This window comes from Myotis yumanensis, unplaced genomic scaffold (genome assembly GCF_028538775.1).
Source record: "Myotis yumanensis isolate MYYU_CA2020_CCGP unplaced genomic scaffold, mMyoYum1.0.hap1 SCAF_3, whole genome shotgun sequence".
NCBI classification, from domain to species: Eukaryota; Metazoa; Chordata; class Mammalia; order Chiroptera; family Vespertilionidae; genus Myotis; species Myotis yumanensis.
Window position 1 is genome coordinate 29308785 of NW_027223754.1, and position 27924 is coordinate 29336708.

A 27924-nucleotide genomic window follows, 5' to 3' on the forward strand; every position below is an offset into this window, starting at 1 on the left:
TATATTCCTAGTGGTCTTTCAACATAAGACAGTGACAAAGAAGGGCTTTGCTGTTCATGCTGCTTTCGGGATGGGTAGGGTTTCCTACAAAGCAGGACCATGTTAAGACTGACACATTAAGAGAAAAATATGATCGAATTACGATTCCCTTTGCATCTCACACAGAGCCTATGAGTTAAGAAAGGGCCCTAAACGTTGAACTTTATCTCCTGCTCAATGTAGAATGTCCTTTAAGGGTCACCACGGAGCCAGCTGCCATCAACGTGTGCGGGGCACCCACACGCAGAGCCACCCAGCAGGGAGGGCTGACACATACCTGTTAGGGGCTCTAGGGGAAAGGTCCCAGTCCCCGCTCCGAGACAGCAGAGGCGAACATGTGGCGTTCACCGCTGCTTTTCTTTCCTGTCCTTTCATATGCTTTTTTTATAAGGGTAGCGCTGCACGCCAGAGGTACTAAACAACCTTTCTTGCTTGCCATATAATAGTAGAAAAAAATGTGGTAGATAAAGAGCATAAAAAGTATCATGTGCCCTAGCCAGAAGCAGCCATACCCACATAGCAAATAACGTTAGATGTTATTCATGTTTCCTCTGAATCATCACACACTAGGCAGTGCCAGTAAACAGCCCCGGAGTGCCCACTGGACCTGCAGACGCACCGTGCACACCTCCCTAACAGGAAGCCTCCCATCCCCAATCCATTTCCCTGAAACTTGCTTCTAGACACAGATTCTTAATTCAGAGCAACCCGCCTATGCCCAGCCCTGCTTATCTTCCCTCAGGACACATCACACGGCCTGCAGCAGGCTCCCACTGCTTGCAGAAAGGACTCACATTTGGGCGTACCCTCTCCCCTGGGCACCTCTCCGACACCGGCTGTGGACGGCAATGACCACGCAGCACTGCTGGTGGCGTCCCTGTTGGCGCTCCTTACATCCATGTCAGACGTCACATGTCCACAGCACACTCACCAGTATCTGTGTTCTCAACACGACTTCTGCGGCATCACATTAAACACCCAGTTCTAACAAGCACTTGTGTCTGAGCAACACTCTGACCTCAGGCTCGGAGGCCCCTACCTGCTGTGCATGGAGACGCTCCCCAGCCCAGCTCGCCTGGCCTCCTGCTCGTCCACGCAGAGCAGCTAAGCTTTCTGAGATTCAGGACTCGATCCTCGAGGTTCCCGAAGGCCGGTTTCACTTCCCCTGTTTGCCACTCTGACTCAATTTTAATGTACCAGCAGAGTATTTTTAGCCAATAGGGAGAACGGGGCACCCAGCGTGTGCCTCCTGGTCTCGTGGCAGCCGGTCTTGGTTGGATTTCATTATCACATGAACAGCAGTTCTGGGGGAATCAGGAGGGGAATTTGGGTATTAAGTGAAAAAAAGAGAAAAAAAGACTGAGAATCAAAACAGAAACTCGATTGCTCATTAAAAACTTCGTGCTGTGGGCTTGGGAGGACCCTGGCCTGCGTCCTGGATGCCCCTGCCCCCACCGAGGGCCTGCTCCTGACTGATACCTCAGTGCCTAAGTGCACCGTGGCCTGGGTCCCGAGTCACACAGACATGCCTTTCTTGTTCTCAGATGTGAGGACAGGGGGTGAGAGGAGAAGAACTTCCAAAGAGCCCTGAGACGTTGGCCAGTGGCGCGTTCTAATATTCCTGGGGTCCCCCAGCGTCGCCTAGAGGACCCGAGACAGCACACGTGGGAGATGCAGGACCGAGGCTGGGGTGCGGGCATTTGCTCGGCTCTTGTTTCTGATGCAGGCGAAGCTTCCCCAGGACCAGGGTGGCAGCAAGGGGCTCCGTGGGGCCTGGAGCTGAAATGACCAAGAACTGAGGCCGGCACTGGGCGGTGGCCGGGCACCCAGACAGCCTCTCCTCCAACAGTCCTCCTGGGGGGCTGGAGGGAGCCAGCACCTATGCTCTGATTTCCCAAATTCTCGTCCCCACGCGTGCAGTTCCTCCCAAAATACTTCAGGACCAAGGACGTGTCCTGGGGATCACTGAAATGGACCCTTTTCACAGCCCCCAGAAGACCTTGCCATCTGGTCTCTGTTTTATACGCAGCTTTCAAATTCTCAGGCTTTTCTTCCGGGAGGTGTCTCAGCACCAAGTGCTCACTTGCCGGGACCGGAGTGTGGAGACCAGCCCGGCTCCGGCACAGAGGGAGTGCGGTGAGCCTCTCCAAAGGGCTATGCTTTAGCCGCCGCCAGTGCTGGACCAACGTGATTAACTTCACACTCCTTCACTGTGTTCTCTCAAGTACTTAAGGCTATCTTGTCCAACTGTGGACTCAGCCCAGTCACTGACTTCAGAAGTCTCCATAGGAGCCTCAGTTTTCCTGTTTTACAAAAAGATAAACCGAGGCAGCCACTGATGTCCTGGGCAGAGCCAGGTTTCCGCCCCAGCCCCACACTATGAGGCCAAATTCACTTCTGCCTTCGAGGCTCTTCCCCCAGGCTGCCTTCTCTCTGCTCCAGCCCAGCCATCCTGACCCTCCCTCTCAGCCGCCACCCGGGGGGTGGGGGTGAGGGGTGGGGGGATGGGGGGGTGGGTAGTTGGTCCCTCGGGTGATTCCCTGGCCGACCCACCACCTTCCCTGCTCCCTCCCGGGTCCACCCAGCAAACCCAAGCTGCACTGGCAAGTCACCTGTCAGCACCCATGCCCGCTTCCCCATCGCTGTGGGTCCCTCCTGACAACCTCCAGGACAAACCATGTTAATTCTGACAGCCACTGCCTGACCCTCCCGTCTGTACAATGGTGGCATTGAGATCAGACGGTAACGCAAAGGTTTGTAAATGGCAAAGCTCGAGGTCTGATGATAACTCAGAACCAGGGGCCACATAAAATGTGGAGGAAACATTCAATGGCTCCTCCTGCCTTCCCTGCGGCTGTGTCTTCCCCAGCAAGGACCAGATCCTGGTCACCGGGACATCCGAATTGAGTTCTCACCACAGAGAGACGGGGAGTCAGCCAACTCAGGAGCCATGTATATACAACCACATTCCAGGAGACCTTCTGAATGTCAAGGGTGAATGAAGGCACCCCCTTCCCTGACAGGAGACTGCTCCGCCTGGGCATGGCCCTGGGCTCTGTGCCGGGACTGTGCCAGGGAGATCGCTGGGATCCGCAGCTTCCTGGAGAGCGGACAAGGACACAGCTTTGTCGTGGAATTGTACTTCACCGAGTAAGTCAGTCACCAGGCTCAGGTCACTCTGTCCAGGAATAATCAATACCTTGGGGCTACCGGCTTCTGTTCTGTTTTGCATTTCACACGTGCACCCTCATGTATCAAGCGCCCCTGGAATGAGGTCTGCTGCAGCCCCGATGAGCTTGCTGCTGGCTGAGCTCTCCCCTCTCAAATTCTGACCAGCCGTGGAGCTTACACTTGCTAGCAAGGGTAGACTTTGCTTTTGGGTAGCTGATGACACGACTTAGAGTTATCCAATGATAACTTTGGTGAAAGGAGGCTCATTTGCTCATAATCCCCATTCCCTGGGCTATTCCAGGCTCCCAGGGGACAGACTGCACGTCACTCAGGACAGACTGCACCGCCCCTCACCAACATAAGAACTCCACAAGAACCATCTCCACAGTGCACAGCGAGAGTAACCACTGCCCTGGAACCATGGCCACGCAGCCAGCAGCCCTGACCGTTCCCAGGACACCTGGGCGGGCGACTCCAAAGGGACGGTGGGTTGTGGGACCCACGGACTCACCCTCAGCCACAGAGAGCAGCCAGGAGCACCACTCAGAAAATATGTAGTAGCGCTTCATTTCGGACACGGAGATTCGGGTAGCATATCTGTCTCCCATGGCTGAGAAGCAGACGCGGGCGCGCGGGCGATCCTCCTGCAGCCCTCCTGCGGTTACCCATTAGCCATCTCCCACTGAACTTTGCTCCCTAAAATGTACCTGAAGGACCAGCTGGCTTTTTACTTTCGTTTTTACCCATGAACGAGAGACGAAGCATTAGAAGGTGATTAATCTCCTGCAGGCCAACATCTGCCACTCCACCCTGCGCATTTACACACGCCTCCCGGCCTGCTGGCCAGGTGCGGGGTGACTGAAAGAAAAAGGAACCTCTGGGTCCGCCTTGGCCTCAGTTCAAGGCACAAGGGACACCTCTGCTGGCGTGACTTCCCTGTGCGTTTAAGCAGGCGATGGGAAGGTCAGATACAGCTATGCGCCACACCTCCTGGGAGAGAAGCATATTTGCTAGACATGTTACATCTGACAAGACTGTCCGGAACGACTCCGCGTCACTACCTTCTTCCATCTGATAAAGTTCAGTTCTCTGGACACTAGTCATTTGCTGGAACAAGCAGAGGTAGAGCCTATATTTATTTAAAGGCAGGTGAGCAAAGCAGAGGTACAGGCAGGGTGTTCTAACGCCCCTCTCTTCTCTTCTCAGCTTTCCATTCAGTCTGTGTCTCTAACAATCTGTGGTGTAGAGCAGGCGCCCCCACCTGGACACCCTCTTGTAGAGTCCTGAGATGTTCAGCCGCCTCATTCCCATCACAGCTGGCCCTACCCTGCCCAATAGATGGCCTGGGCTCCCCGGGGACAGTAGGAAATATTTCCTCTCACTCCGTGCTCACAGATCAAGGCCGTGGACAGAGTCCATAGACCCCAAGCAGCAGGTGACCAGTGATATGCCTCGTGACACGCTGTAGTCTAAGCTGCTTAGACAGTGGAGCCTGGGGAGCTGAGGGTTTGAGCCTGCAGCCCCAGGGCTCCCCAAAGAGCAGAAATATCAACCCTCCCACCCCAGCTCTGAGTCCTCCTGGGGCCTGAGCCAATTTGGCCTGGGTGGTTGGGGTAGGAGGCCAGAAGCAGTCACTTCCACCACGTTGCCTGATATTTTAAAAAATTATAATAAAAAATAATAATAACCAGATTTCTTCAAACCATGAAACTTCTTACAATAAGGTTGACTAGAGTCCCTCAGGAAATATCTCAACACAAGTATTTCTTCTCCGAATATGCACACTTTAAATAACACAGCACACACTCCTCTTGTCTTTTCCGGCCTTAGCCGCTCATCTGGGAGTTCCAAAAAGCCAAAGAGAACGACAACAATGAGGACGCGTGCTTCCCCTCTGCTTTCTGTAGCTCCTGAAAAGACGAACACCAGGTTTGCAAACATAAAGGCTGTTCTGAGTGAGACCCACCGGAGCCAGAGGCCAAGTATCAACACTGCGTTTCCCCCAATGGTTATGCTCACTTAAAGCTGCTTACGAGAAACCCGGGGCTCCTCCCCAGGCATCCTCCCCTCAGTGCTGGCCTCAGCACAGGCATGGGCCTCCGCCTCCCAGGTCACAGGGAAGGCCAGCCTCACATCTGGCAGCCTCTGCTATAAGGTCCAACGTGGCACCGATGGCAGCTGAGAGAGACTGTAAGCCACAGGTCAGATTCCCTTCCCGCAGTCAGCTGTCCTGAAACAGGCAGAGGAACCCAAGCAAATGCCAGAGCCATACTGTTGTCTCTGCTTACTTTGGAAAAGGCCTCACTGAAACATTGTAGGTGCCTGATTTTCCAAAAGAAAGGAAATATTCCAAAGGGGTCACCCACGGAGTGAGCCACTGTTTCCAATGGACACAGCTGAATTACTGGTTTCCTCCAGAATTCCTTCCAGAAGAACTTTTTATTTTGCATGTGACCTGGAATCCAAACATGTTCCCTCTTTGCATTAGCCACCAGGGAGCTCAAAGAGAAATTCTGTGCTCTCTTGCAGTGACCAACTCACCCAGTTGTCTCAAATATATCTATTTGCTTCTTTTAATTAATTCTGGTTTTGTTTAAAATGGTCCCTGGCAACCTGAAGCATGTTTCCAAAAAGAGAATCTTTCAATTCTAAGTAAAACTGTCAGTTTTCCTGGCTTGTTGAAACGAATGTCCTAGGACGGATGAGCACAGAGGGAATGCCCCTCCCTGTGCATTCAAGTGCCCACTCTAGGTCATGGTTCTATTGCTGAAAGTAGGACAGATCAGAGGTGCATTCAAGAGATTATCTCTAACTCCCACTTAATTAATTGGTATCACGTTGTTTCTGGTTATCAAAGAAAACTACAATCTCACCACTCTCCCTTCTCCCCGTGCCCTCTACTTGGAGTGTGAAGTCTGACTGTGGAGTCAACCTGAGGATACTTCATTCAATGCTCAACCCAAGGAAAAGAGCTGCGGAGCCTGGGGAGGTCTGTCCACGCCCCCCCACCCCGGCCAGCCTGACCCAGACATGCATGTACCAGTGGGTTTCTGAGGAAGGAACCAGGACAAATTCCCAGGCAGGAAGACTGCCCAGCCGGGCTGCTCCTCTGGGAACAAGGAAAATGTAAGCAGTGGGTGTCTGAGAGCTGGGTCTCCGCTCCTGCAGGTCGTGGGGGTTTAGCTGTGAAGTGTCAGGCTGCGCTGGTGCAGGGAGGCTGGGCAGTGCGGGGAGGCCAGGGGAAGGGCAGTGCAGGGAGGCGGGGCACTGAGCCAGGAGGGCTGCATGGAGCCAGGCTGACCCAGGCCTCACGTCACAGAGCACTTAACTGCCCGTCCTGCACATGGGTCCTGATGACCGACAGGCAGAGCCACAGCATACAGCTGTCTAACGAGTGCTGCCGATGAAAAGAGAAGCCAGTCAAGTCAGATGGCACCCTCCCTGCTCCTGACCTCCGCACAGGCTCAGCGATGACCCCAGCACCAAGGGCTCTCCTTTCACAGCAAGGGGATGCCCGGGGGGCCCCATTTCACAGGGAGGGGACACCTGGGGGCCTTCATTTCAGAGAGAGGGTGCCTGGGGGCCCATATTCCCCAACGGGACACCCCTGGAGCAGTAGATCCATTTGCCCAGGCCACATGACTGGCGGGGGGAGTGGGGGCAGCCTCAGGCCACCCCCCTCCCTCTCTAAGTCTCCAGGCATCGGGATGATAATTCAGCCTTTTCACAGGCAGCGTCCTCGGTGCAACCCTAACAGAGCCAGAGCACAGAACCACCAGGGCCAGGACGGGTCTGGTCAAACAACTCGGGGACCTCCCCCCACCCCAACACCAAACAGCGGGCTTGGGAGGACTGGAGAGACAGAAACGAAGCCTTCTCATCCCTGTTTGTGCTGGGCAGGGCCAGGGGCCACACAAGACCCTCGTAACCACGCCACGCACTCTGTGTTAGGGCAGAAGTCAGTGGCCTAACCCTGAATCATTTGTTCCGATGCAGCTGAGCTCAGAATCACCACCGAGAAGTGGAAGCAGTCAGGCTTTCAGTCTCCACCGCCCCCCCCCCCTCACCCAAAGGGAAACTGAGGGGGCTCTCCTGCCCATGGCTGAGTCTACCCCCAGGGCCACCAGTGCGGCCACCGGCCACACCAGGGCCACGCGCTCAGCCCTGCCCAGGAGGTGCTGCTGGTCGAGGCCCCGACAACCAAGGTCAGGGAAGGTTTCACACAGGTTCACTGGTTCCGCACAGGCATCTATCATCCTCTCCCCAGTGCTAACTGGCCGGCCCTACACCCTCCCCAAAAGGGCGAGAGCCATGGGGCCCCCACCCCCAGAAACGCATGGAGCTGGCTCTGACCTATTCCTGATGCCTGGCATGCTACATCAGGGCACCTGTCCAGGGAGCAGATGCCACCCTGACGCCCTCACCATGCCCCACAGCAGGCCCGGGTCACAGAGCCAGGCACAGCCGCAAGGGGTTTTCAGGTTCCGGAAGAAGAGAGGGGGTGCTCCTGGGAGGGAGGACCGGATATGTGTGACAAGGCTCTTTTTTCCAACTCGGTCTATTAGAATATCCCTGCTCCTTTGGAAGTCAATTTGTAAAAACACATTATTTTGAGACCCGTGAGAATTTCAGTTGTGCCGTCTGGCTGAGCAAATGCTCCAAGCTCCCGCGCCTTCTTCCAGTAAAAGCAGTGCCATTCAGAGAGAGCAGCCGGTCCGAGGCAGCCTGCTCCTTGGCAGGGGGCCGCCTGCCCGAGCCTGGTTCGCTGGTTCTGGTGTCTGGCTGCAGAGGACAGGAGCTCGGACACCGGGGCAGGATGGGAGGGCTCTGCTCCATCCCTCCTCCCACCTGCAGGGCACCCTCCAGGCAGAAAGGGCACCGCATGTAAGCCTCACGTGCCCAGGTGCTCAACTTACCAAATGCTTTCCCTGTGTCTACCCCATGATCAGCCCAGCAAAGCAGAGACAGGCGAGTCCAGCTTCCTCAGAACCGGAACACTTTAAGTAAAGCAAATGAAGCAAGACCTGAAGTCTGGCTTCAGCGGAGATTGCCCAACACGTCACTTCTAACCTTTTTAAAAAAGTATTGCAAATGGCACACATTTTTAAGTCAAAGAAATGGACAGGCAAGTGCCTGCCTGCTAAGGGGACATTTGGAGCCTGTCCCTGTGTGCCTTGGACAGTGCCACCCCTTCCCGCCTCACCGGGCTTTGGGCGCCTCGAGGTCCCCCGGCGCCTCCGGGTCAGCAGCCAGAATCGACGCTGGGAGCCTCCCTGTGATGCTCGCCTCTCGGCCATCACTTGGTCTCTCCACCAGGGACAGGCAGCAGCAGCAGCAGCAGCAGCAGAGGCTCTGAATCTTCAGGATAAGCTCACATGAGGTCCAAACGCGGCCCCTGTGCCAGAGTGACGTGGTTTCCCCCGGCCTGCAGGAACCAACGGCGTGGGCCAGGGCACCCGGTGCCGCTCTGCACGCTGGGTCGGGCACACAATCTCTAGCGACCAGAGCGTCAAGTCTGTTCCCTGGAGTCCCCAAGTCCAGGCCTCGCTCTGGAACAACTGCCTGCACTGACAGTCCCCTCTGCGCAGCTCAGAACCTGCCCTCGCCCCAGGCCTGCCTCCTGCCACCCACAGAGACAGGGATGCTAGCCTGCCCGCCACACCCTGCAGGACAGGCAGCGGGAGAAGATGCCTGTGGTGTCAGATAAAGACTCCTGTGGAGTGGAGGCGAGGCCGCACCCAGCCACTCTATTTGCAAGTTCTGGGTGTTTCCTTCCTTAGAAAGGGGGCTTGTGCTGGTTGGAGCTCCAAATGTTAAGGAGCTGCTCCGAGGGCCCATGCCAAAAACACCTTCCAAGTTCAGGAAGTCTCAAGTTCAAACAAACAACTGTACAACTACAAGGCAGGAGGAAGGGAGGGGAAGCAGCTCCAGGCTTTCTTGAAATAAACTGGAAGTTCCGCTGCCTGTTGCTCCCGCCTGTTGTCCAGCTTGGGAAAAAGGAAATGATAGCGCCGTTTTGCTTGGCAAGCCGACACTTTCCATGGAGAGATGCTGAGCCTGCCCCAAGCCCAGCAGCTCCAGAGCCTGGTGTCCTGGCAACTCCCCCGGGGCGGGGGTGGGGGTTCAGGACCGCCCAGGGACCGCCAGGGATGCTCTTCTTGCCCCAGAGCTGCTTGCTGCCCGCTCTGTGCCAGCTTCGCGTGGGGCACACGCTGGTGTTGCAGATCCTTGCCTCCCACCTGACAGGCAGCAAACTTCAGTGCCATTTAAAGTGCGAGGCTTAGGCTCGAAGGGCTTAAGCGTGCTCATTCCATGCTGCAGGTTGCAGAACAAGAGAGTGACGGAGGTTAGCACTTGGGTCTGTCTGAAGGACCAGGCTTCACCCCTGCACCATGTGCCCTTGTATAAGCTAATGTGATTAGAGCAGGCATCTCTGGTTGACAGCAAGATAAGCGCATTTATTTAATTTCAGTCTTTCAGGGTGCACCCCTCCTCCCAGGCATGTTCCTAGGCGGATGCGTCCTTCCCGCTGGAGACTGTGAAGCCGAGGGGACAGTCCTGGTCCAGGGAAGGTGCGCTTCCTCAGCCCCTAAGGGGGGCAGCTTCCCACAGACAGTGATTCTGCCCAGCACTCTCCTTGGTGACACTGAGATTTGCACTTCTGAGCACTAAAGGTGTCGAGAGTGAGACAGGGCAGGTGGAGCCGGTGCTGGCTACTCTAGCCCCCTGCCGCCACCCCCCATGCCCAGCTGGTATTTGTGGGTGTGGCAAGCCGGCCTCTGGGGCCACCTGAGACCTCAGGGAGGGAAGCTAGCTCTCTGTGCGGCCTCCTTAAGATGACACGAGAGGAAAACCGTGCACAGAACCTGGACAGTCACAGTCAACACTTCCTTCACCCAGAGGCAAAGGAAAACCCTGACCGAGATTCAAAGCAGGAGCCACGGGGGCTGTCAGGCGCTCGAGTTTGCATGTCTGCCCCTCACACTGGCTTCTAAGCAGAGGCCCCTCCCAACACACAATCAGGAGGAAACAGATGGTGTGTTTGATGTGGCAGGTCCTCTTCCCGTGACCAGGGATCCTTCAGTCAGGTTCAGGACACAGGACCCCAGGGAAAGACCCGCGGAAACGCGACTGCTACGTGCTCACAGAAGCAGCCCGCCACCCCTCGATGACCAACCGCAGCGAGCATCTGTCATGCGTCGTTTCTGAGGTCTGCATCTCAGAAACACAGAATTTCTGTCGTGTATCTTTCTCCCCTCCCCCACCCCCCACAAGTGTTAAGATGTGCAGAGAAAACTGTGAACATTTGGAATGTGGGGACCATTCCCTGAGCAGCCAGGAAGTCAGAACACACACACACACACACACACACACACACACGTACGCTCACGCAGTTTATGATTCGATGTGTTCTTTCCATCCAGTGGATGTGGGTTAACCCCGTCCCCCCTAAGTATCTAAATATGTTTTAAAGATGTTACTAATTGCAACCTTTTCCAACAGTCAATTCTGAATCTCAACCTCACTCACAATCTGTCAGTTTCCTCGTCTTGTACGTTTGCAGCCACTGGGTTTGGCAAACATCTTGAAAACTCTAAGGGATTTTCCCAGCAGCCAGTGGACATGCCCTCCCCTCAACCCCTATCATAGCTCTCCAGTGAAAAAATACAAAAAACACTTGAGATCCAATTCGCCCTCACATGGCCCTGGCCTTCGCTGGGTGGGTTGGGCGAGCCTTGGGGAAGCTGAAGGAACCAGAGCACTTGAGAAGTGGACTGGTTTGTATCTTACACCTCAAGAGTATATTTTACACAATAGGGCCTCAAGCTGTTGTTAAGTTTCATATCAATAAATGGCATGATTTTTTGCAGTAAAAGCATCTTAAGTTAATCATGTCAGGAGAGCAGGGAGTTACTTAGTGCAGTCTTCAACCAAAGAAGATGCTGTGTAATTGAAAATTCAATTCTTCCGGGGCTGATGCAGGCAGGGAAGCGGCCGCCTGCTGAACTGCTCCATGGAAGCCACACTTGAGGACTCGGGTACAAATCTGTTTTCTCTCTTTCAAAAAACCGTGTGCAGAAAACCACACGTGGCGCTTGCACTCAGTAAATCTGCACGAGGTAGGCACATGCAGGCACGCACACCAGCACCCATGCTCGGAGTCCCCGGCCCTGCCAGGCACGCCTCCCTCCGGCGGACAAGCGTTGTTTCGACTTCTCCGCACTTTATCCCTTTCCTGGGTTTTTCGCTGGACCTGGTGCCTGGCACCCCTGCTTGGCTGTGGATAGATGGATGAATCGTTCTCCTTGCACTGACTAATCTTCCCTAAATCTGGTAATCCCTGAGGTCCAGGGCAGCAACACACCTGGCGAAGCCCCCTCCTGTTCAGTGCCGAGCACCAGCCCCCTCACCTGGCACTGCTCTTGGTCACAACCTCACAGCCCTACTTTTTTTTTTTTTTTTTTAATATTCTTTATTGGTTTTTTACAGAGAGGAAGGGAGAGGGATAGAGAGTAAGAAACATTGATGAGAGAGAAACATCAATCAGCTGCCTCCTGCACACCTCCTACTGGGGATGTGCCCGCAACCAAGGTACATGCCCTTGACCGGAATCGAACCTGGGACCTTTCAGTCCTCAGGCTGACGCTCTATCCACTGAGCCACACCGGTTAGGGCTCGCAGTCCTACTTGATGGCATTTCCTGAGGGAGCCACACTGCTAGTCACTACTAAATTGTTCAGTTTGATAGGGGGCTTCCAGTCAGGCTACTTCTTGTAATTTTTAATGACAACATCTTCCCTCTAACAAAGACAGAAAATTCTGGGAGCTGGGCAATCAAGATAACCCGTAAGACACTGTAATTCTCTAAAATTCAGAGGCCTCTGTAACCCAGGAATGAAACCATCGTTGGAGAAACCAAAGTTTCTTTTTAGGAGTAAAAGAATAATTAATTGATCTGCTTAATTTTATAAAACAAAGTTCCACCACAACTGACCAATCATGACAAACTCTAGAGATTATGCCCACCCAAGTCACGTGCATTCAGAAGTCTATTAAGACACAGATAACAGATGACATGGTGATTAAGTCCTTTCTAAGCTGTGTTTGAAAAAAAAATCTTTCAAAGACATAGATTGGGATGTGGCTGGGCCAAATCTTAAATGAGGGAATAAACATGCAGCGCATCAGAATGCTCATTTCTACTTTCCACATGAGGTTCTAACACTCTTCACATTAAGCAATGGTTTGTGTCTAGATCAGCCGTGGGCAATCTACGGCCCGAGGGCCAGATCCGGCCCGTTTGAAATGAATAAAACTAAAAAAAAAAAAAGACCGTACCCTTTTATGTAATGATGTTTACTTTGAATTTATATTAGTTCACACAAACACTCCATCCATGCTTTTGTTCTGGCCCTCCAGTCCAGTTTAAAAAGCTACTGTGGCCCTCGAGTCAAAAAGTTTGCCCACCCCTGGTCTAGATGGTTCCTGGTGAAGTTTCCAGACCCAGACAGACGCACGCTGTCAGGTTCCACCAGGCGGACACGTCACACAGAGCAGACTCTCTCTGAGTGTCGGGTGAGGATGAATGAACATGTCTTTATGAGGGAGCGATCCTGCCGGTACTAAAGAATGGCTTTCATAAAAGAGTAAAAATTTTAGCCCTTGCAGAATTGATGGAGTCATAAAATTATAAAACGGACAAATCATGGAGACCTGACATGTAGGTGCATTCAACAACTTCCTGTATTTTGTTATCATTTAAATATCAAATGGCATAGTCTCACTTTTGAAAGACTCAGAAATTAAAACACTTAAAAGATTTTTTATCTTTAAAGACAAATCATTCTTATAAAAATGAAGTCATATTTGGGACAGTTCACCGTCCCTAAAATCTTGCCCAAAATGTCATGGATGAAATTAACACCAGTTCTTTCCTTTGGTGAAATAAGTGCCACAGCCATGGTATGACTATAAAAATAAGAAATTGGTCGTTGTGCTTTGGGATTGGATTCATTTCTTTAATACTGTTATTATAATGAAACAAAGCAAAATGCTAGAACATCTGCTGAAACCCGAATTTAGATACACATCAACCACTTAATTCTAAAATTCAGAAAGAGCATCTACTCTTTGGTACTGTCAAACTTACATCTTTAAATTTTCTTGAAGGTCTCCTCCCAAAAGTTCATTTCCCTCAGTATTTGTGTACCTTTTGGGACTTAAGCTGGGGCGAATGTTTCTCTGAGGGGAAGAAGAAAGATCCAACTTTGAAGCTCCTTCCTAACAAGCTGGTGCTGAGGCCCGGACCCAGGCTGTGCTCTGTGTTAACAGCACTTTGGAGAATCCCATCTGGGTAGCACAGCCCCTGACATGTCCCTTCCTCTCTGAGCCACGGCCTCTCAGATGCTTCCCTTTTCTTCTCACTTGCCTGGAAAATCTCCACATGCCTCATTACCGGGATTGTTCATCGGAAAACATACTTGGGGGTGATAATATGTAATAATGACAGTGGCGGCCACATGTACTGAGCGCAGGAGCCAGGCACTCACTAAGCACATGCGTATGTGACAACGGCATCGAGAGGTATTTCCTGAGACCTTCCGGCCCACAGGCAGCTCTGAGTGCTTTTCGTGTGACTTTAATTCCCTTGCTCTTCACAGCAACCTGACAAGCTGCTCTCATGGATCCACTTTACAGATGGGGAAACCGAGGTACCTCATGCCGACAGATGGCAGAGCCGGGGTTTGAACCCAAGGTGATGGCTCCAGACAGTGTTTTCACTTTCCAACACTCACACTGGCTCTCTGCAGTGGTGCTAATCTTATTATCATCCCCCAAGGCAGAAAACCTCACTCCACATTTTATCCAAATAGGACTATAAGAACATCGGCTATATTTTAATTTCAGCGCTCAACTGGAATTAGAATTTAGGCAACTAGATTTTTGTATATGCATCTGACAACTGCAATAGCTTGTTTTGAAAGATAGAATACATATTTCTTTCTCTAAAACCAGGGGTATAAAATGAACGTGACCAGATAAGTTCTTAGTTGATTAGAAATACAGAAGTATGAAAATACTATTTATAATAGTACAAATCCAACAGCAAGGATTACCGCTATCTACTTACACAGAGATGATAACCTGGCGAAGAGGTGAGCTTGGACAGACAGAAAGAGCTTCCAACCTTGGCTATGCCTGTGTGTGCAACAGAAGAAAACGAGCAGATACTCCCCAGGCAGCCTTCGTGTGCAGACTAAGCTGCAGAAGACTGCATTTGGTTAAACTGTGAAACCATGGACCCTAACAGACCATTAAAATTATTCTCTTCTAGGGAAAATGTATTTACCTACTTCACGAGTAGCTGAGGATCAGAAAGCTTTTCATTGCAATGTTTATTCATTGTTATTAGTTATACCAAAAGAAGGGTTTCTCGGATTATGTTTTTTATATTTACTAGTTCCTAAAAGTCTGATTCTAGGGGGAATTCTCAGTTATTAAGCGGATGCAGATGACCGGCAGCAAAGGTGCTCTCACCAGGAACACTTGCCGAAGGAGCTGCTGGGAAGACATGAGTTGGGTAAAGACTGGAGCAAACCGGCCACCCTGAGTGGCCTTTGTAGAGGCAGTACTGCGTGGTCCCAGGGGGACGTGCACAAGAGCCTGGAACATGGTCGGTGTTCTCATGGAGCTCTAAGGGTAGTAGGGAGAACAACGCAGATCTGCCGAGCGATTAACAGACGATGCAAACCGCACATGATGAAATTCTACATGGGGCTATGAGGAAATGAGGAGAGCTGACTGGTCCAGGAATTGTTTCTGGGAGGAGGGAGGCTGAGTACTGAGCAAAGATGTGGGAGGACCCTGACAATGTGATCGTCATCTGGAGACACTGACGAAGGAGGGCAACCCATAGCAAGAATCATGTTGAGCGTACGGATATGGCTCCACCAACACAAGACCCACTTAAGTCAAAACAGTTTACATTTCTTCGTTTTGCTTAAATAAAGCGATAATTAGCAAGCAAAAGCAGATGCATGAATGTGACTGATTTCTGCAAATTCAAATTAAGACTGCTCTCTTCAAGATGCTTAAAGCAGGTTGTGTTTGAAATTGCCTTCAAGGTCTCCCTCAAGCAGCAGATCCTCGATAACATCATTTAGTACAACAATGTTTGGTTATAACGTTGATGAGATAGCGTAGGAAGTTAACTCTTATTTATATTCATAAAAAAAGCCTGTGGTAAAATTGGTTTCACTTCTCTTAAAGTCACAGAACCTACTGAGGACTTTAAGTGAGGACTTAACTGTACTATAAAGCAGGGGTGGGGGCTGTCCAGCCTGTGGGCCATACAAGGCCCTCGAAATCATTTGGTCTGGCCCTGATAAGACATTAGGGGTGAGTTAATTAAACGTTTGACCAAATACAGCAGGCTAATTTTTAAGTTGATAATTTTGTATGGCCCATGAATGATGTTATAAATATCCAAATGGCCCTTGGCAGAAAAAAGGTTCCCCACCTCTGCTGTAAAGTATACATATTGTCTTTTTAAAAAAATAAATATATATATTTTTTATTTCAAAGAGGAAGGGAGAGGGAGAGAGAGAGATGGAAACATCAATGATGAGAAGGAATCATTGATCGGCTGCCTCCTGGGGATCAAGCTCACAACCCAGGCATATGGCCTGACCGGGAATCGAACCGTGACCTCCTGGTTCATAGGTTGATGCTCAACTGAGCCACACCAGCCGGGCCTACTATTGTCTTTTGAACACTCCTCTTTAACCACCAAGAGTCATTACTGTTACAAACAGCCAATACTGATTATGTGTGTGTGTGTGTGTGTGTGTCTAATTATGTCCATTGAACATGAAAATCTCAGAGACCTTTACAAAACATTTGAGCAGGTCGAGCAATTTTAAAAGCCACCGAATCAGAGAGCTGCCAAGGCCACTACAGGTCCCCAGCGAGGCTCCTCGGAGTCAAGGGGCCAGCACTTTCCAGCTCTGTCTCAACAGCCAGCACTCTGTGTTTGGAGTCCTTTGGAAAAATATTTCCTTTTAGTCAAAATGTGCTTCCTGTAATTTCTACTCATTGATTCACTGCTCTTAACTCTACCACTTGGAGGCCAAGAGATCACCTCCATTTCTGTTTCTGCTGGACAGTGGCTGGCATGCTGGATGGGCATGTATGTGTTTCTGGCAGGTCTTCTGTTTTCCAACAATAGTTAAAGAGAATATTTCAACAGATAATTTAAAAATGAGAAGACAATGGAGTCATCCCCCTGAGAACTGCCATTCTCCCATTAGATGGCTGGTTGTTCGGCTGACTATTCACAGCATACTGTCGGAATTAGTTAGCGAGTCCCATGCTACTGCTGCATGACAACCTGTACACCAGTTCAGTAACATCTATACTAATAAAAGGGTAATATGCTAATTAGACCTGTCGTCTGGTCCTCCTTCCAGATAAAGCCACAGGGGCAGGGGCCAAAGCAGAGGCAGTTAGGGGCGACCAGGCCAGCAGGGGAGGGCAGTTAGGAGTGATCAGGCCGGCAGGCAGAGGTGGTTAGGGGTGATCAGGCAGGCAGGCAAGGTGAGCAGTTAGGAGGCAGGGTCCTGGATTGCGAGAGGGTTGTCTGACTGCGGGATCAGGCCTAAACCGGCAGTCGGACATCTCCTGAGGGGTCCCAGATTGGAGAGGGTGAAGACCGGGCTGAGAACACCACCACCCCCAGGTGCATGAACTTCATGCACCGGGACTCTAGTATAAATTATAAGTGTTGCCCTAACCGGTTTGGCTCAGTGGATAGAGCGTCGGCCTGCCGACTGAAAGGTCCCAGGTTCGATTCTGGCTAAGGGCATGTACCTTGGTTTCAGGCACAGATCGATGTTTCTCTCTCATCGATGTTTCTAACTCTCTATCCCTCTCCCTTCTTCTCTGTGAAAAATCAATAAAATATGTTTAAAAAAAAAATTATAAGTGTTCTTCTCATGTTCAAAACTCTGTGTAGGTGGCTCTGCTCCACACGCCTCATTTGGATCCAGGCTGGAGAAGCCACAACTGCCCTGGGTATGTTTCACGAGGGATCACTGGGGAACGGGAAGGGCCAGACCACTGTGCAAACACATGGGAGCACCAAATATGCCAAGGCCAGTCAGATGACCAAGAACAAGTCAAAGGGGGACACACGCTCTGCCCACAGTGGAAGGGGAGGGTGAATTGCTAAAAAGGAATCCAAAGAATTTCAATATCCTATGGTCACTTTCCCTCCTCTTCGTTCATGGAGGACAACCAGGATGTAAAGAAAGCCTTTCTCAAAAACCAGACACCAAAATATGAAGTGCCTTTGACTTTCACTCTCACACTCTCATAAAAGTTTATTAAGAATTTACTAGATCTTTTTTTTTTTTTTTAATATATTTTATTGATTTTTCACAGAGAGGAAAGGAGAGAGATAGAGTTAGAAACATCGATCAGCTGCCTCCCGCACACCTCCCACTGGGGATGTGCCCGCAGCCCAGGTACATGCCCCTGACCGGAATCGAACCAGGGACCCTTCAGTCCGCAGGCCGACGCTCTACCCACTGAGCCAAACCGGTTTCGGCAAGAATTTACTAGATCTTTGCTGGTAGCTGAAGATGATCACTTTCCTTATGGACTCATAATTTTTTCCATCATTTGTGAAGGGAAAATTTGTAGTTTCTTAATAACACGTATTCTTTTTGAAAATCAGAGAAGTATTCACAAATATTTCTTCTTTCGATGTTTCATCTACGTGCCACAATTTCTCAATTCACATCAACATGTGCTTTCTACACTTTGCCAGTCCAACACATATGGAGCACATTTAAGTGCCAGGCCTGGGGACATGAAGTCAAACAAGGCATCGTCCAGACTCAGTGAACTGATGGATGTGGCAAAGGAGCCACCAAGCAGACAGTACAGTGGGGACAGCACTGCACTCAGGAGTGTGGGCACAGGAGCACATGAATCACAAAGGCATGTGGGCCAAGGACGAAGGCCTCACCTGAGTGGCCCTGAGCTGGTTCCTGAGGGAGGACCCAGTATTAACTGAAGGGTGAGCAGGAGCTCCAGACAGGGTGGCACAGGCACAAAGTGCCTCCTTGTTTCTCACTGGAGTCCACTGAAGGACCAGAGTGTTCGGCTTTTACCTTCCCACTAACCTGGGCTTTGGTGTCCCCTACCCCCCCCTTCCCCCCCCCCCCCAAAAAAACACAAACTTGTGTGGGCCTCACTTGGAGCACCACTCACCTGGCTGGGCCAGGCCTGAGAATCTGCATTTATAACAAGCTTCCAGGTGATGCCTGGTCTAGGACCACACCCTGAGGACCCTGCATTAGATGGAGGAAACCAGTCACACCTCCAATGGGCAATTCTAAATAAGAATAAATGACTACTTTCATCCACAAATGTCTCTTTATGCTCAGAATCTCCAAAACTCATTCCAGAATCTCTGCTAACAAGATCCATAAAAAATTTCCTATGTAAGCTATTTGTTTCTTTTAAAAATAGTTCCCACCTATCTAATCAGAAATCTAAATTACGCATCACAAAATACTCAACCATCCCTCATCAATGTCAATCTCACTCATCTGTATGATTTTCTTCATAAGGGACTCAACATTTTTTTTTAATGGATTGAGCCTGACTGGTGTGGTTCAGTGGTTGGACGTTGACTCATGAACAAGGAGGTCACAGTTTGATTCCTGGTCAGGGCTCATGCCTGGGTTGTGGGCTCGATCCTCAGAAGGGGGATGCCTTCTGACAGCTGATCCATGATTTTCTCTCATCATTTATATTTCTCTCTCATTCTCCCTCACCCTTCCTCTCTCTGAAATTAATAAAAACATATTTTTAAAAAATGGATTTTGGGGGAAAAAAACTAGTCTTAAGAATTCCATCGCTGAGGAGAAGACAGCAGGCAGGGTGGGCACAAATGTCCCCGATGGAGACCATGCTGGGTGGAGTTTACTGCTGCCAGATGCTGTGATCCCTGCATTTAAAGCTCCTGAACATTTCTGTGTGGAAATGTGCACCCCGACGACCCCTGCTGAATCAGCCTCGAAGGCATCCTTTCCTCTGACAGTGCAATTGGGCAGTTTCAGGTGGTCGCTCCTTTGAGGATGTCCTGGGAATCTTCATATCCCTGAAAGCTCATTCATGATAGTCTGGTCCTGCAGCCCCCAACCTGCTGCCACACTAAGCATGTCTCAGCCAGACACCATCTTCCCAGGGAGGGCTTATGGCCAGAGAGCAGTGAGCAGCCTGGTGGTTCAGGTAACGGCAGATGGGCGTCACAGCCCTTTTATTTTCCTCTCATTGCCCACATCCAGCTCGGTCAGCCCACCTTCAAAACATGTCAAGACCCCCACTGTCCGCACCACCTGCCACCTGCAAACCTGCCACCCTGGCCCCAGTGGCCATCTAACTTCTCCTGGACTGGAACTGGTCGGTGGCTTTCCTTTCACATGGCTCCCTCTGTCTTTTCAATAAGCAGCCAGACAAGCCTTTAAACACCAGGATGAGATCATATCACAGTTCTGCTTAAATGTCTCAAAGGCCTCCGATTCCCCTCGGAATCTGAGCTGAGGCTGGAGCTGTGGTCCCACAGTTCACAAGCCATCCGGCAGTCGTGGGATGAACTGAGCGCCTCCAAAATCCAGACGTTGAAGTCCCAATCCCCAGGACCTCAGAATGCGACTGTATTTGAAGACAGGGCCCTTGAAGACGTGCTTCAGGTAAAACGAGGTCATTGGGGGCCCTAATCCAAAGGGACGAGTGTTCTGATCAGAGGAGATTAGGATGCAGACATGCCGAGAGGGATGACCATGTGAGCACACAGGAGGAAGACGGCCATCTACACGCCAAGAAAGGAGGCCTTGGGAGAAACCGCCCAGCTGACACCTTGACCTCGAACTTCCTGCCTCCAGAACTGTGAGAAATAAAGGCCTGTTGTTTCAACCGCCCAGTCCATGGTGCCTTTGTTACAGCAGCCGGGTGTGACGAGTGCACCGGCATGACCCCTCTGCTCTCACTCCGGCTGCTCCCCACTGGCCACCCGGGCCTCCATGCTGTCCCAAACTCACACAACAAGGACTTCCAGACTCCGGAATGCAAACCCGAGTAGCCACATTGTGCACAGAAGAATCTTCCAAAAGCTTGTACACATTTTTACACAGAAAAGTTCTTAGGTTGTGTTTTGGAATTTCTGGGTTAACTATTGATTTTCATGTCTTAACCAAGCCAGACCCCTCACAGGACTGACTGAGGTTTGCGGGGCCAGAGGGACCAGGCTCCTCACAAGGCTGTAGGACTTGGGCTGGTACAGAGATAATGGGTAAGGTTAGCCCCAGTGATGCCAACCGCATGTCGAGGCATCCGTAGCGGGGGGGGGGGGGGGGCCCTAGGGAGCAGGTGAGCATTATCAGGGACCCTGCAGGCAGACAAGTCACAACAAGCCCTGCCAATAGGGAAAGAAAGGAAGCCAGGCACCAGAGCCCTTGTACGTGTGCAGGGGGTTCTCTGCCAGGAGCGGGACACAATCCCACAGGAGACTAGTGACGACCAGAGGGCAGAGCTCTCCGAGGGCCAGAAATGGGGGATGGATGACACAGGCAGAGGTGGGCATGTTCTCGGCTGGGGCCAGGCTGTCCTAGGTGGGGGACCAAGGGACCCCAGGGGCTTCCATCAGGACAGTAACAATTAACAGCTGCAGCACTGAACAGTTTCTTTTTTTTTTTTAAATATATTTTATTGATTTTTTACAGAGAGGAAGGGTGAGGGATAGAGAGCTAGAAACATCGATGAGAGAGAAACATCGAACAGGCACCTCCTGCACGCCCCCCACTGGGGACATGCCCACAACCAAGGCACATGTCCTTGACCGGAACCGAACCTGGGACCCTAGAGTCCGCAGGCCGACGCTCCATCCACTGAGCCAAACCGGTTCTGGCTGAACAGTTTCTTTAGGAAAACCCAGAACACAAAGAACTAGGATCCCTTATGCAGGGAGCTGGCTCTGCAAATTAAAGACAAGAATGTGGCCTCATCATCTCCCACAGAGCACTGTCTACATATTGGGGCTTGTTGTTCTCTGTCCTCACCCTTTCTATCCAACAACATCTATTCGTACTCCAAAGAAGCGCCCCAGGTCAGGTGTGTCACAAAAGCTACCTCCACTGTCCGACTTCAGAGTTCCCAGCAACAGACTCCTGAAAGAGTCTCACTTCTCCCTGCGTCTGAATCTGGATGTGGCACGGAGAACACCACTGTGGGATGCCTGGGTTCTTTAAGAGGGACACATCTGAAGGGTGGACACTCATTACGCGAATGTTGCTGCGATGATAGTACCGGATGGGACAACATCTCTATCCTTCCAGTGTCTGAGCTAGCAGCTGAGGTGTCAGTTGAAAGTGAGCTTCTTGGTGGTGGTATACTTACTGGAGAAGATGAGAAGATGGGACAGAGCGGGTGGGAAGGAAGATGTTCGGGCCAAAGAGTATGAGTGTCATGGCTGAACTCCAACCAGAGGAGTGAGGCAGACTCATCAGCAGCCCTCCCCTCAACACTCATGTTCTGATGCAAACCAAGGGTGTGTAAGAGCTAAAAGTTGTTAGTCCTTAGGGCAAGGGTTGGGGCCGGGGGGGATTACAAATTCAATATATGATACAGTTTCTATTTTTAGTCTCGTATGCAGCTTCATCCATTTATCCACCCATCCATCCTCATCCATTCATCCATAACAAGAGTTAATATTTTGCTCAAGGTTAATTAATGGAGAAGGTGGCACTAGATTTAAAGACTTCTATTGCAGTGCTTCTCCAAATGTTGTTCCTGGGCTAGTATTATCAGCATCACCTGAGAACTTAAAAATGCAAGTTCTTGGGCCCTGCCCCAGAATTCCTGAGTCAGAAACTCTGGAAGTAGGGCCCAGGAATCTGTGATGATTCTCTCCAGATGATTCAGATGTTCTAGTTCGAGGATGACTGTTCTGCATTCGGAAAATGCCTGAATCAACTAGATCCATTAGCATTTCTCCCTCAAATCTTTATTCCTTTTTCACCAATTACTGTAAATATAAAGAGAAAACCCAAATAATGCAAACGCTAGAAAAGAAGCCCTACCGCATAGAAGGGAGCTCTTGTCACTGGAAAGTGCTCCTGGCCTTGTGGTTAAAGCTCAGGTTCAAGAGTATATGCAACTTAAATTCTCAAGGTCAAGAAAGAGGTTAAGATTCACCGACCAGGTGTACAACGTTACTAGATAATATATGTCCTTGCTGAGTGGGAGTAACATATAAATCTGAAGTGAAAATAAGGCAGCAGCATGTCTGGACAGTGGGCAAAGATAAAATGCCTGTCGGTTCAGGGTAGAGCCATGAAAGGTTCAACTCTGTGCAGGTGAAATAGCCACGAAGCTCTGTGCAAGGTTGCTGAACCCAGGCCCTCCCCTCTGACCCTGTCCTGAGTGGGTCAGGCCCCCTGCCCTGAATCTCTACACCAACATGCAGACCCATGTCCTGGCACGACCAGCCCACACCTGCCACTGATCCCAAATCACCCTGGAGGTGGAACAACTCTCCGACCTCCAGGTAAAAGCCATTCTGCTACAGAGGAAGTGCCTGGGATTTAGACCTGAGCTGGTGAGTAGGTTTACATAGAGCTACATCCCTACCCCCATGCTCGGTGGATGGCACTGTGTCAATACAGCATGGGAAACAGCCCTCCAGCCTATGTCACGTCTCGCAGCTCCCATCCAGGGCTGCCTCACATGCAGAATGGGTGAAAAATGGATTTGTAATGAAGGAAGAGGCAGTGTTCATGGGAGAAAAGCAGGGGTCCTCTTGTCTAACAAAATGATATTGGATATTCATAAAGCCAGGCATCTGCTGACCTGGATTTAAGAGTCTTGGTGAAATCTGCAGTTGCTGGCAGCGCAGATGTGTCAAAGGACACACATTTCGGAGTTTCTGCTTAGAATGAGTCCATGGTCAAGTTAAGGACCTGGCCCGCAATACACGTTAGGTGAGTGGCCAATGTCATCCCTGCTCTTCAGACATAGACTCCTAGCAATTCAAAATGCACATGCATCTTTCTGAGCTCAAGGAAAAACCTCCCTCCCTATGCGCTAGGGAGTGACATCACTCTTGGAGCAGTTCCCACTCTGTAATTCCGACTCCAGGCCAATGCGGAGGGTGTGAAGAGCTGCCCCTCCCCTCCAGGGCCAGTGGGAGCCCGCTTGCCAAGCTGCGGTCCCCTGCGCCCTTCACCTCAGCCACACGCCAAACCCCGCACCCAGCAAAAGGCGACTCGTGTTCCAGAAAAAGGGAGCTCGCTACCTTTCTATGAATAAGGGCCAGATGGCGTAAAATGGCTTTATTTTCTTTTGACCCATATACAATAAGTCCAGAAGCTGTAATCACAAAAGTCATCATTGAAAACTGAGTGTCACACACAATGATGCTTATGCTGATTTAAGCATTGCTTTGCTCTCGAAAGCCATTGGGGTCTTCCACTTATGGGGGGAAGGGGGAGAAAGAGAGAGGGAAAGAGGAAAGAAAGAATACCACACCTACACCACATAGCTGGAAAGTCTTATTTAGACAACAAGGTAATGATATATAACATAACGTAGGACAACACCAGGCAAAAATGTGGCAACTCACTTTTAACTATACCGGATTCTTTCCTCTTCATCCCAAGGAAGGAAAACTAGTTAATGCCGAGTGTCTTCCTCCCGCACAGGGCAACTCAGATGTGACCGATTGAAAGCCAACAGCAAGACCCCGCCAGCGCAGGTTTTTCTTACATCTAAATGAACCCATTTTAATTGCTTCTGGAGGCTTATTTTAAGTAATCTTTTCATTAACACAGAAAACCAATGTCCAACAATGCTATCCTTCCACTCTTGACCCATACCATTTCCCAACAATTATCTTAGGTGAAACTACATGGGGTGGAGAAAAGAACCACCTGATCAATCCAGATTTTTCCTCCTCCAAATGAGCTGGTATCTCCACCATCCCCACGCCAGGCTCGAAAAGCCCTTGGCTCAAATTATTTTCCATCCACGAATACTCATGCTTTCTCCATTCCTATGGCTGCACATGCAACTGAAATGCAGGTTGAATGAGAAGATTTCAGACAACCGCTCTACATGCAAACCTGGGATCTCCTAGAAAGCCTGTGGCATCCATCTGCAATCTTTTAACGATCCCAGCAGAATAAAATCATGCTGACTGTCCATGGAAACCTATCAGCTGCCAGATAAATGCCCATCAATGCCTGCTCTTTCCTGTTATTACTGCTAAGGGGGGAAAATGAAGGCTGTTATACAAAAATTAGACGCATGTCCCTAAGAACATAGAATTCAAGGCCAGCAGCTCCTCCTACCAGTGTGCTTGGAAACCGCATTTAATCTCTGCACCATTTCTTCCAAAGCCATCTCTTCATTTCTCAGCCAAAACCTCATCCTCCGGCAGAACAAAACGATCCTCCGCAGCTGCTTTCCTCTGCACCAGAAGGTGCTTCATGGGTGGGGTAGCACGGGTGGGGAGGGGGCGCGGCTGCGAGGCTGGGGAGGGGGAGGGGGGCACGGCAGCGCCTCCCTTCCCTGGATTGGTCCCCAGCCCCGCCAAGGGGCGCGCCCTGCGCCAGGGTGGGGGCTGCTCAGCGGAAGCGGAAGCGCGCCCGCCCCGCATGTCCCCGCAGCCACCGGGGAGCTCCGCGTGCACCGTGCGGTCACCTGGAAGCCTGGCGCCTGCACTCCCGCGTCACCTGGAAGCCTCGAGTGTGCACACCCAAGTTCACCTGGGAGCCCCAAATATCCACCCCCAAGGTCACCAAGGAACCCTGCGGGAGCACCCACCCCAGCACCTGGAACCCTAGTGTGTGCACCACGGATCACCTGACAGTCCCGAGTGTGCACCCCCGCAGCTCTCTCTCACTCCGAAGCGCCCCCGCCCCCGCTTCCCGGCCTGGGCTCTCTCTGCGCCCCTTCCCCCCACCGGAGAGGAAGGAGGGACGGTGGGAGCGGGAGCGGCCGCGAACCTGCCCGCCCCCCTTTACCTCCGGCAGTCCCTGGGCAGGTGCAGAGGCCGCAGCAGCCCAGCGCACCCTCCCCGCGCCGCCGCATGCTGCCCGGGCAGCACCAGGTCAGTGGGTCCTGGGGTCCTTAGAGGGTCCTCGGTGGCCGGGTGGACCGGCTGCTCCCGCTGCGGCGCCGCCTGCCCAAGGACGCGGGCGGTGAGGGAAGCGCGCTGCAGGCCCTCCGATCTCACCATGTTTGGCAAGAAGCCACCGCGTGCATTCTACACCTCAGTGCCCGCAGATGGGAGTCATGTGTGCTAGGCTCGGGCTGCCACATCCCAAGGACATGCAAGAACACGAGTGTGCACGCGGGTGGGCCCTGCATGGGGCCTCTCCCACCCTGGGGGCTTGCCATCCTTTTGCGGTTGGCATGACAGGTAGCATGCTCTTCCTTACAGCAGAATTTCAGGAAGAAGTGCCTATTTCCATGAATGGTTTGGGAAATTCAAGCAAGGAGTGGCAGAGATTCAAACTGCCGCTCAGGTCGATACAATGGGTGTGCCAACATCACCGCGTGGTGACGGTCAGGCACCACCAGGTGGGCTGAGGGGTAAAAAGATGAAGGTGACACAGCATTTGCCCTCAGAGAGCTCAGGAGTCTGGGGGTCAGGGAAGATGTGCAAACAAATCATCGCAGCATGAAGTGAAGGTGTAATAACCACACAGGGAAGGTGTGGGGTAAAACTAAAAAATATTGCTTTTTTAAAAATACATCAAAACGTATTGAATAGCCCGGCCCATGTTGCTCAGTGGTTGAGCGTCGACCCAGGCACCAAGAGGTTCGATTCTGGTTCAGGGCTCATGCCTGGGTTGCAGGCTCGATTCCCGGTGGGGAGCATGCAGGAGGCAGCCAATTGATGTTTCTCCCTCAGTGATGTTTCTCTCTCTCTCCCTCTTCCCCTCTCTCTAAAAATCAAAAGACATATTTTAAAAAACACACCACTGAATATCAGCAGTTTTTTTATGGCTCATGGTAGTGTCCAATGAGGGGAGGGGTCTTTGGTATCATCGCAGGGCCGACGGTGAACCTTTTCCTTGTGGACAAATGTCCTGGTCTGACCTTCACTGAAGCCAAACCCAGTTTTGCTATGGCCCCTTGAGCCTGACATTCATTCACCCCCCTTCCCCATCACAACTACCTGCATCTGACTTCAGGAAGGGAAGTCACCTGACAGAGTGTCCTAAAACGCAGGCACATTTCCTCCCCAAAGTGAAGTGCACCCACCTTCCCACGCCTCCTGAGACAACACCACCCACACTTGTCCTTGGCGCCCACACTTGTCCTTGACGCCCACACTTGTCCTTGGCGCCCACACTTGTCCTTGACACCCACATTTGTCCTTGGCGCCCACACTTGTCCTTGGCCAAAACTAGTCCCCAGGCCACAGTCCCGCAGGCCTCTGCAGACACACCTGCCAGGACATCTGCTCTCCCAGACATTGCCACCTCCTCCCCTTGCCTGGTCCCCACCTCTTCCAGCAGAGTGTACTCAATGGTGCTCACACGGAGGCTCATTGGAATTGCCCCCAAAGGCTTGTTAACCCAGGTGACCAGCGTTTGTGATCCAGTGTTGGGGGGTCAGGAATATGCATTTCTAACAGGACCCCAGGTGATGGGGACACTGCTGATCCACACTTTGAGAACCGCTCCCTGTGAGAGTCTATCCAGTCTTTAAACCAAAAGCAAAGCAAAGGCAAAGGTAAAACCTGCCCACTCTGCTCTCACTGACTCCCGTTCACACGCTCAGCTTCTTCCCTGGACCGAGACACCGCTGGCTGGTGCCATTTCCCGCGCTGCTTCAGGGTGGAGTCTGCCGCCATCTGTGATGGTTGCTCCTATGTGTCAGTTTGGCCAGGCCTCAGTGCCCAGATGTTTAACCAAACGCTACTCTGGCTGTTCCTTTGAGGGTATTTTGTAGATCTGATTAACAACTAAATCAGTAGACTATGAGCAAAGCAAATCATCCTTCCTAATGTGGGTGGGCCTCGTCTAATCAGTGGAAGGTCCCAAGAGAGAAAGACTGACCTCCCCAGAGGAAGAGGGCATTCTGCCTCCACATTCACTTCAGACTGGAGCTCAACATGGGCACTCCCCTGGGTCTCCAGCCTGCAGCCTGCCCTGTAGATTTTAGACTCACCAGCCCCCACAACTGTGTGAGCCAGTCACTTAAAAGAAATCTCCTTCCCTCCCTTCTCTCTCTCTCTCAATCTCTCTCTCTCAATCTCTCTCTCTCAACCTCTATCAAAACTTTACTCTCTTCTTACACTAAACACAAATGGTGCTTTCTATAAAAATCTTTTACTCTTTGCCAAAAGTATAACAATGATAAAATACTGCGCAATGTTGACTGAGTACTGCTAAGTTCCAGGGCGCCTCCTAAACTCACCTGGTGTGAACTGATTTAATCTTCACAAGGATCTAGCAGATGGGCACAATTTTTACCCTGCTGTACAGAATAAGGCACAGCGAGAAGGACAGTAAGCTGCCCCACGTGGCACAGCTGGTAAGTGGCAGAGGCTGGGTTCAAACTCAGGTGTGTACAAATACAGACCCAGAAAACAAGTATTGCTTCAGAGAAATGTCATAGCTCAATTGGAATGTT

At 51.2% G+C, this 27924-nt stretch overlaps 1 protein-coding gene across 6 annotated transcripts in view; it reads right to left on the minus strand.

The window, feature by feature from the left end:
• Positions 1 to 27924, minus strand: part of MCF2L (MCF.2 cell line derived transforming sequence like) — a 187848-nt gene that overhangs the window by 86825 nt on the left and 73099 nt on the right. For 3 of the 6 annotated variants that reach the window (XM_070408571.1, XM_070408573.1, XM_070408567.1), the window contains exon 1: positions 24627 to 24780. The exons of 2 other annotated variants lie outside the window; for them this stretch is intronic. In XM_070408571.1, the coding sequence (XP_070264672.1) occupies positions 24627 to 24705 (79 nt within the window). In that variant the 5' untranslated portion in view covers positions 24706 to 24780. Of the gene's footprint in view, positions 1 to 8413; positions 8991 to 24626; positions 24781 to 27924 lie in introns of those variants that run through there. One more of the 6 variants, XM_070408566.1, reaches the window with a different exon arrangement.